General features: G+C 37.9%; 1 protein-coding gene across 1 annotated transcript; it reads left to right on the top strand.

Moving 5' to 3' along the window:
• Positions 1-342: 342 nt before the first annotated feature.
• LOC108297531 (ATP-dependent RNA helicase DDX3Y) lies at positions 343-8,410 on the top strand. Its single transcript, XM_017520179.2, has 13 exons — positions 343-1,002; positions 1,083-1,182; positions 1,804-1,939; positions 2,692-2,777; positions 3,006-3,104; positions 3,189-3,349; positions 3,804-3,948; positions 4,052-4,196; positions 4,447-4,628; positions 4,699-4,816; positions 5,099-5,252; positions 5,612-5,745; positions 5,959-8,410. The coding sequence occupies exons 1-13, from the start codon at positions 800-802 to the stop codon at positions 6,036-6,038; spliced, it is 1,743 nt and encodes a 580-aa protein (XP_017375668.2). The 5' UTR covers positions 343-799; the 3' UTR covers positions 6,039-8,410.
• The last annotated feature ends 2,079 nt before the right edge of the window (positions 8,411-10,489 follow it).

The raw sequence follows: 10,489 nt of genomic DNA, 5'->3' as shown, positions 1-10,489 counted from the left end.
CTCCCAAGTTCCTAGGACTACAGGCGCCCACCACCTGGCTGGCTGATTATTCTTTTCGTAGTCGAGATGGGGCCAGGTGGGTTGGCTTATGCCTGTAATCAGAGCACTTTGGGAGGCCGAGGTGGCAGGATCACAAGTCAGGAGTTCAAGACCAGCCTGACCAACACGGTGAAACCCCATCTCTACTAAAAATAGAATGATTGGCTGGCCGTGGTGGAACATGCCTGTAGTCCTAGCTACTCAGTAGGCTGAGGTAGGAGAGTCACTTGAACCCAGGAGGCAAAGGCTGCGCTGGGTTGAGACCGCACTACTGCCCTCCAGCCTGGGTGGCAGAGCAAGACTCCATCTCAAGAAAAACAAGAAACAAAAAAACCTAATAATTGAATTTAATCCTGTCTTCTGTTTTTCACAAATTGGAATAAAACTCTAAAAGATGTTCTCTTGTCACATGTCTTCTACTTTTTTATATCTAAAAATTTTATATTTAAAAAATTTCATGTGTTATTCCTGCTTTCCTACCAGTAAATATATTTAGATGATAGTACTTTAAATGAAGATGTAGAGTATGCACTAGTTATAAGTATCTAAACCTAATTCTTAGCATGTGAAGTCTAAGCTGTGTAATTTTATACAAATATTTATGATTTTCTTAAAAATGAAGACATAAATTACACATAAGCACTGGTTAATTAGAGGGGCTTATTTCACAGGAGATAAACACTGAGTTGCTGACATTGTTTAAGGGTGGTTGTGTTCAGTAACTCAGCTGATACCCCAGGACATTTCTACAGAGGTGATAATGCAGTATAGGCTAAATCATGTGTTTTCATTGCTCGTGCCATTCAGATTTGATGATCGTGGACGGAGCGAATATGACGGTATTGGCAATCGTGACAGAACTGGCTTCGGTAGATATGAACGGAGTGGACACAGTCGTTGGTATGACAAGTCAGATGAAGATGATTGGTCAAAACCACTTCCACCAAGTGAACGCTTAGAGCGGTAAGTTTTTGAAAAACATGTTATACTAAGCCATGAGTTTCATAACAATTAATATACATGTAATAATTGTGTGATTTCAGGGAACTGTTTTCTGGAGGAAACACGGGGATTAACTTTGAGAAATACGATGATATACCAGTAGAGGCTACCGGTAGTAACTGCCCTCCACATATTGAAAATGTAAGTTTTTTGTTTGACTTTTTAAAGTTCTTACTGCAAACCCATTGGATTATGAAACATGAATGTCACTGTTAAGAATAGTCTTGGAATTGGCCGGACACGACGGCTGATGCCTGTAATCCCAGCACTTTGGGAGGTTGAGGCGGGCAGATCATGAGGTCAGGAGATAGAGACATTTTGGCCAACATTGTGAAACCCCATCTTTACTAAAAACACACAAATTAGCCGGGCATGGTGCCACGCACCTGTCATCTCAGCTACGCAGGAGGCTGAGGCAGGAGAATCCCTTCAACCCAGGCATCGGAGGTTGCAGTGAGCCACGATTGCACCACTGCCCTCCAGCCTGGCCATAGAGTGAGATTCCGTCTCAAAAAGGAGAAAGGCTACAGCCATGCCTGCCTCCAAACGCTTTTTTGATTTTTTCAACCCAGGAGTTTGTTTTCCTAAAAACTGCCATGATTCTTTAACTGAAATCATCGCATCTGTAAACCAAATCACAGACGGTGTGGTTACTTCCATTAGTGTAAAACAGAAATTGCAAAAGATACAGCAATTTTATATCTGCCATGTGTACTTCTATATTTTCTTGCATTTGATTAACCTGGCTACATTTCCTGACAGTTCAGTGATATTGACATGGGAGAAATTATCATGGGGAACATTGAACTTACTCGCTATACTCGTCCGACTCCAGTGCAAAAACATGCCATTCCTATCATTAAGGGAAAAAGAGACTTAATGGCATGTGCCCAGACAGGTAAGCTTAGTTGATAAAAAGTAAAAGTTAAGACTATCTAATTGGGCTTACTTTAAAAGTAGTATGTTCTGAAGGGATGTCTGAATCCTTTGTTTAGCATTTGAGATAGCTTGGGGATGTGCCTTTTTGTCTGGACCTTTGGATCCTTGGGATGAGACTAGTATTTGTATCTGGGCGTCTTGAGGAAGCGCATGGCAAATTGTCAGCTTGAATACCTTCTTTAAGAAATAGAATTGCATCCTTTTCAGTTAATGCCACAGGAGTTAGCAGACTGCAGCCTCATGTCAAACCTGGGACTTGTTTATTTTTCAACAGCTATGTTCAAATATAAATACCCATTTGTTAATGCCTGTGCTGTAGAGGTTAGCCAGAGATTTGGCACAGATAAAAGACGTTCTCTTGTAGAGACTGGCCTACGAGAACCATGTACTGTTAGTTAGCTCTGTACAGATGTAAAGTTTACTGATTGCTGCTTTACATTCCAGCACTATATAGCCACTAGAAAGAAATGTTGAACTGAAAGTTGGTGCCACTTTTCAGACAAAACAGTTGTGTTTTGTACAAATTAAAATGTACTGTTTAAAAATAGAGCACAGAAGGCACTTTACTTCTTAGGTTTGCCATATAAATTTACTGTACATCCTAAAAAATTGGAAATGGAGTAAGAAAAATTTTCTTGTAATGTGAGAGCATTGAGAACGCTTTATCAACAATTAATATTCAGAAATGATAAGTCCGTGTTTTGTCTTCAGGTTCTGGAAAAACTGCAGCATTTCTTTTGCCCATACTGAGTCAGATATATACAGATGGTCCAGGAGAAGCTTTGAAGGCTGTGAAGGTAAAGGTATTGTTGTAAAATAAGGCATGTTTGTTTTAAAAAGGCTTTGTAAATGCCTGTTGACTTTTGTAAACAATGCCAACTACACCTTATTTTTAATTTTTCACCCCGTTCACCCAATGAAAATAAGTTTGTCGATGTTATCTGCACATCAGAAAAGGAAACTGGTAAATTTTTAAAAGAATTACAGTTTTGGCTCAGAAAGTTTAAATTATTTTTGTTTTTTAGGAAAATGGAAGATATGGGCGCCGCAAGCAATATCCAATTTCCTTGGTTTTAGCCCCAACGAGAGAATTGGCTGTACAGATCTATGAGGAAGCCAGAAAAGTAAAATATTCATTTTAACAATTATTGCTTTTCTCATTGATCCAATTATGTTTTTATGGCCACTGACACGTTCTTTGCTTACAGTTTTCTTACCGATCTAGAGTTCGTCCTTGCGTAGTTTATGGTGGTGCTGATATTGGTCAGCAGATTCGGGACTTAGAACGTGGATGCTACTTGTTAGTAGCCACTCCTGGACGTCTAGTGGATATGATGGAAAGAGGAAAGATTGCATTAGACTTCTGCAAGTACGTCAGTTTTTCATATGGGATGCACCTATTTTTATATTAAAAGTTGATTACTTCAGTAGTATTTTACTAGGGCTGCCCGAACTTTGATAATTTAATTTTCCACATAGTTTTGAAAATCGCAGTTACCTTTTTGTTTAAGAGTAAGTGAAATTTTAATCGTGGTTCTAAGTTTTAACAGTCAACATATGGCTAATTTGGTTGTCATCTTGAGCCATCTTGTCTTGTGATTTTGTGTCTGTGTGTGTGTGTATGTGGGTGCCCATGTGTGTGCATGCGTGCTCGTGTGTGTGCATGCGTGCCTGTTTGCATTTGTCGCATATGTATGAAATTGTGACTCTGGAATATTTCCTTATCGAAGGACTACATTTGTATAATTAGTTACGCAACTATACTGAGTAATTAGTTTCTCAGATCAAATGATCCAGGATCAACTAAGGGTTTTTCATAACAGATACTTAGTGTTGGATGAAGCTGATAGGATGTTGGATATGGGATTTGAACCTCAGATACGTCGTATAGTTGAACAAGATACTATGCCACCAAAGGGTGTTCGTCAGACTGTGATGTTTAGTGCTACTTTTCCTAAAGGAATACAGGTATTGTTTGATGTTTCCATTTTTGTTCAGCCATTTGTGTTTATTAAGTTTAGATAATTTGTGTACTAAAGTAGATAATTGAGTATTTTTCTCACTTTTTCAGATGCTTGCTCGTGACTTTTTGGATGAATATATCTTTTTGGCTGTAGGCAGAGTAGGCTCTACCTCTGAGAACATCACACAGAAAGTAGTTTGGGTGGAAGACTTAGATAAACGGTCGTTTCTGCTTGATCTGTTGGGGGCAACAGGTAAAATTATGAATAATAATAATAGTGTCAGTCACATGTATGGAGAATCTCTTTAAGTTTCTTCTGTCCCGTCGAACTGCCTTTTCTCATCATTCTCAACATCATTAGAACAATGTTTACTTCAATTGGGTCTGTTTGCATTGCTTCCAAGATTTATTCTAGCAGAAGGACTAGAATTAACCCAGTTAGTATTTAGATTAACCAGCGATGCTAATTCATTATGAGTAAACAAAGCGTTCTGATTTTTCAGGGAGGGATTCACTGACTTTGGTGTTTGTAGAGACGAAAAAGGGAGCGGATTCCCTGGAGGATTTCTTATACCATGAAGGATATGCTTGTACAAGTATTCATGGAGACCGATCACAGAGAGATCGAGAGGAGGCCCTTCATCAGTTTCGCTCGGGAAAAAGCCCAATTCTTGTGGCTACAGCTGTATGTAAATTTTATTTTTTAATTAATCACGTTTGTATAGTGCTTTTTTAAAATAAAAGTTATTTTTCAGGTGGCAGCACGAGGACTGGACATTTCAAATGTGAGACACGTTATCAATTTTGATTTGCCAAGTGACATTGAAGAATATGTGCATCGTATTGGCCGTACGGGACGTGTAGGAAATCTTGGTAAGAATTTTGTTAGAAGTTTTATTTTTATTTTTTTTTATTGTGATGCATACAGCAAAGATTTGACAAAGAATCTTAAAAATAGAATGTTTATATCATAGGAAAAGTTTTAGATTAATCAGCCAACGAAATTTTTCGTTCCGTCCCTTTGATTTGCTTGTTGTACAGATCATAATGTCTTATTTAAGTTTTTGACTTACTATATTTTATATAGGAATATACGAATGTAAGAACACCATGCTACTTTATGGAAACTTCATGTACTTTTTATGATCTCCATAGGCCTTGCCACCTCATTTTTTAATGAAAAAAATGTGAATATTACAAAGGATTTGTTGGATCTTCTTGTAGAAGCTAAACAAGAAGTGCCTTCTTGGTTGGAACATATGGCTTATGAACACCACTACAAAGGTGGTAATCGTGGACGATCTAAAAGGTACACACTATTGTGAGCCTTCATTCTCTTTATTACTTATTGGGGGCAGTAAGGTTTCAGAGTTAACTTTTCCCCGAGTAACATATTAAACAAGTATTTTCAACTATAATACATCAACATTTTGGACAAGTGGTAATTATTAGAAAGGGTGACATGGAATTAAGTGTCGGTTCTTCATTACTGAGTACTTTAGAAACTCTGTTAGAACACATGGAACAATAATGGTAAGGTTCCCGTTAGAACATAATGGAACTGATCTGAAAAACTAAATTGGGAATTGTGCAGTTTAAGCAGGAATCTGCTATTTAATCCAACTTTATACTTACAGTGCCATGCTATATTTTTGCTTACAATAATAGATTCAGCGGAGGATTTGGTGCTAGAGACTATCGACAGAGTAGTGGTTCCAGCAGTTCTGGCTTCAGTGGTAGTCGTGCAAGCAGCAGCCGCAGTGGTGGAGGTGGTTACGGCAGCAGTAGAGGATTTGGTGGAGGTACTGTTAATTTTTCCTTGAGGAAGGGCCTTTTGGCTTTCTTAGGAGTCCTCTTTTTCAAACCATCATTCATTGGGGAAATTTAATTTCTGAGGGACACAAACTCTTAACACTAGATTTCTTTTATTGGGTTTACATTAAAGTACTTGAGAAAAAGAAGAAAATGTATTAATGGAAAACTAAATATTTCTCTTTAAACATTTTTCTTGATAGGTGGCTATGGAGGCTTCTACAATAGCGACGGATATGGAGGAAATTATACCTCCCAGGGGGTTGACTGGTGGGGCAACTGAATCTGCTTTGCAGCAAAGTCACCCTTACAAACAAGCTAATATGGAAACCACATGTAACTAAGCCAGACTGTATCATGTTTCCTCAAGAACTTGCAGTACATTACCAGCAGTGATTGTCCTGAAAATTTAGGGAAGCTCAAAGTCACAAGAAGAAAATCGAAAGGAAATAAAATAGCAGCCCTATTCAGAAATTGGTTTGAAGACTTAATTGCTGTAGTTTGGATTTAACTCTTCCCCTCCGGCTTTCGTCCCACCCCAAACTGCATTTATAAGTTTGTGGCTAAGGATCGTTTTGTTTGTTAAGGTACTGTGACTTTAACTTTAGACAACTTATTACTTTGATATCCTGTGGGATCAGTAGTACTCATGATACCAACTGTTCTGACAAAATTAATTTACTAAACTTGGCCTAAAATCAACCGTTGGCACACAGGTGTGATACAACTTCAACAGATAACCATCAATTCATCCATAAATATAAATGGGGAAAAAAAAAAAAAAAAATTTAGACAGTAGCCTGCATTCAGACTGTTTGATTCTTGTAGACTTCGGGGTTGGGGGATCACCTTAAAGCATTAAAGCATAGTTTTTTTTATGTGGCCAACCTATACTAAGTTTTCCTTTGCTCACTGTATCCTGCATAGGCATGTAGAAACCTACACTCTACATAAGCCATTCCACCTATGATGAGGTGGAATGTATCACCATCCCCTTAATATTTTTGAAAGAGCTCTTAAAGTTAATTCGAGTAAATACAGCAGTTTCTCTTTCAAAGTTTACGAAGTTGATTTTAAGTTAGGCAGATGTGGGCGTATTATCAAAGGAGAGGTTTAAAGTTTTGATAAAATGTTTGGGGTGTTATCATTTATTTAGTTTTTTTGTGCATGCTATAAAAATTTGAAATGTTAAATGGCTGACCATCGCAATGACCAAGCCTCACGACAGGCCTGTTTGGATTCTGGTCTTTAAATGCATACTAGTATTGATGTTTTTTGGTCAAGAAAGGATTTAAACAGGAAGGATTTTGCAGCAGGCTTTAATTTAAATGTAGATTCATATTCTGTTTAAGTTGCAGTGAAATGTTAAAATGGCTTACACTTGTAGACTTTGTAAATCTAAGACTGACAAATGCTTGAAATCAAGGTTGCACATGTGTACTAAACTGCACAAGGTATGCGTTCTCTATATGCAATTTTAGTGTATTTTACTTGCATAGATTTCCATTGTACTGTATTTATAGTCTGATGGTAAATTTGGCCAAGATGATTGTCCACTGCTAAAAATGCCTCTCCTACTTTGAATTCTGCACCGATTTTTGTGGCCAGAATACAATGATCTTCAAAAGCAAATCTTTTCACTAGCATAAGAAGTTGGAAAAATTTCTTAAAGTGCTATCGATTTTCAAGTATATGTGCCTTGTAAAATTTATAAGTAGGTGTACTTCACAGTATTGAGGTCATTTGTTAAGGTGCTATTTCAATTAGTATAAGTTTAGACTCTTGTACATTTTGCCCATAACTTTTTACAAAGTATTTATTTTACTGCAGATTCAGATAATTTTGTATATGTATGTCTTGTGTGCGTGTCCTAAACCTCCCAGTTTTATTTTGTCTCCCGGAGATTGTTGAATGCAGCCAGTCAAGAAGTAGATTGTTACATTTTATTTGGGACCATATAATGATAGTTGAGAAGAAAACTATTTGCACACAACAGACTTTAGATACTTTTTGCTGCTAGTTGTGTAATATTTATTGAATATTTTGACAAATATTTATTTTTGTAAGCCTAAAAATGATTCTTTGAAAGTTTAAAGAAACTTGACTACAGAAAACAGTGGCATTTGAATGTCGAGTGTCACTGTATGTGAAATAATATATTTTGGGGTAGTGTGAGCTTTTAATGTTAAGTTGTATTAAACGAGTTAAATTAAGCAGACTCGGTGTTGACAATGTAGCTATAATTTTCTGAGAAAATTTAAGACAGAATTGTCAACTTGAATTTAAAACATGCCAAGGTTTTGATACGCTTGTCTTAAGATATTCATGAAACACATCTGAACACTGATATGAAGTGTCTGCATCCACACACGTTCTCTGAATTTTGTTACGTGTTTTGTTTTGATCTTCAGTGATTGTATGGCATATTTACAGTCCTCAGACATGTAGTTATTTTTGTGTTTTGCCATAATCAGTGACTTACATTCAGTTTCATCAGCCAGCAGTATTTTCAGTAAAGAATGTAATTGCTGAATGTAAGCTTTGAGCCTCGAGTCACTGTAAGTTTAGTAATTGCTTATTGTATTAGTTGCAGATGCTGGCACTGCATATGCTCTGTTATTCTGATTTTACTACGATAAAAAGTTAAAAATCTGTTTTCTGCTGTCACTGGTAGCTTAATGTTGAGTTGAAGATGAACTTGTGCCCCTAACCTGAAGATTGGAAATCTGGTGTCTTGGCTAACTACCAAAACTGTTTTGAGAAATAGGTCCAGAGGCTAGAAGTACTTACTTGCCATACATATTGGAATGAATGATGGTGGTGTAAGGTTTGGAGTACAGAGGCAGGATTTGTATTGTGGACTGATGGAAATCTAAAAGGCCTATATGTGCAGCATGTATTGTATTTTGGCCTAAGCAACTTAATATGAGTGTGATTGTTATTTTAAGCATTTTTGATGTGAAGGATGGCTGAACTAAGAATGAATTGAGTAGAAAGTCACTTGACCAACAAATTACTTTCTGACCCTAAGTAGTTACCTACTTAAGGTCAAGAGTTAAGTGGAGTTGGTTAATGATAGCCGAGATGGGATAAACACCTTTTGTTGAAATTTTCTTTTTCTCTGGTGGCTGACAGTCTCATTTAAACACATTGTAGTAGGCAGCTACCACCAGATAAACATAGGCGAAGCTGAGCATGGTGGCTCATGCCTATAATTCCAGCAATTTGGGAGGCTGAGGCAGTTGTGTCACAAGGTCAGGAGCTCGAGACCAGCCTGGCCATGGTGGTGTGTGCCTGTAATCCCAGCTGCCCAGGAGGCTGAGGTAGAAGAATCGCTTGAACCCAGGAAGCGGAGGTTGCAGTGAGCTAAGATCACGTATGTGTATACACACATACACGCACACACACACACCCCCACCCACCTCCCAGTGTCCCTTTGGGTCCTGTTTTTGCAACTGACCTCAAACTGCGAAGGATAAGCACTTTCTTTTAGCAGCACAGAGAAGCTTTCGGCTACTCTTAACCTTTGTGTAAATGAAATCTGCAGCTTACCTTTTTGTGACCGGTTTCCTGCAGTAAAGGTTGTATTTGTGAGGTGAAATTAGATTGTTACTTAGAATTGTAACATTCTGACTGCTGTGTGGAATCCTATTGTGTAAATAGCACCTGATTTCTAGTTTGTAGCAGTAACTGTTTTCCTATGATTATAGTAAATGCCAATGCTCCTGCATGTTTTCAGTAGATGTTACGGATTTTCAGAAGTATTTATACAATTTTACACTTTCACAGTAGATGAGATTTCTGGTTGCTCTATGTTCTCACCGTTGCTTGGTTTCTTCAACGCTCTATATATTTATGTAGGCATGTTATTATCCTGTTTTAATTTGTATTTATCATCCTGATGACTAACGATAATGCGCTTGAGGTGTGTTGAGGTTCATTCAGTTAAGAAGAGTTTGTCCTTATCAATTACAGGCATACTTAGTAAACGATCTGACTTTGGGGAACTGCTGTCCCCCGAAAAATGATAGTGTAGGTAAAATTGGGTTAGCAATTATCAAGTAGTTCAGGTTGGCTGACGGTAACATAGTTCAGTAAACAATTTACTCCTGATGTTTGAAGATTAGTAAATAATACTTGTGGAATACATACTGTGTGGAAATTCTGTAGTGAACCAGCCAAATGGTGACCAAGTTAACTTTCTACCCCCGGAAATGTTCTCCCATTTTCTTCCCTCCTGCTCAGGCCATTTTTAGGTGTGATTTTTCACTGAATCATGGTGTCTGTCTTCTCCAGGACTGAGGGTTAATACACTGAATGTGCACGTGTTTGCACACAAGTATGTGTATTTGCCCTTTGAAGACCACAGTAGTCTAATGCCCATTTCTAGGAGTGTGAGTTCTTTGGATTCAGAGAATAACTGATCAGTTAGGATCTGAGTTCCGTGTCGGGAAGTGTAGCTGCAATGGTCTCATTCCTATTGGACAAACGAAGTGGATGCATCTCTACAGCAGGCAAGAGAAGAGTTAGGCAAGCCTGTCCTGACAACAGATGTGAACTGGAAATGGTACCGATGTGTGCCATGTAGCAGTTCTCTGTATGAAAAACATGAGCCCTTTTAAAACTTTTCCTTAAGACGGTAACTGAATATCTTTACAAAGATGAGCCTATTCACAGGGGTGCTCAATTTAATAGCCGCAAGGGGAATGCATAGATTTCTATAATGAGATACTA

This window comes from Cebus imitator, unplaced genomic scaffold, assembly GCF_001604975.1.
Source record: "Cebus imitator isolate Cc_AM_T3 unplaced genomic scaffold, Cebus_imitator-1.0 Scaffold811, whole genome shotgun sequence".
Classification (NCBI taxonomy): Eukaryota; Metazoa; Chordata; class Mammalia; order Primates; family Cebidae; genus Cebus; species Cebus imitator.
The sequence above is the reverse complement of the archived record's forward strand: the minus strand, read 5'-3'. Positions and strand labels throughout refer to the sequence as shown.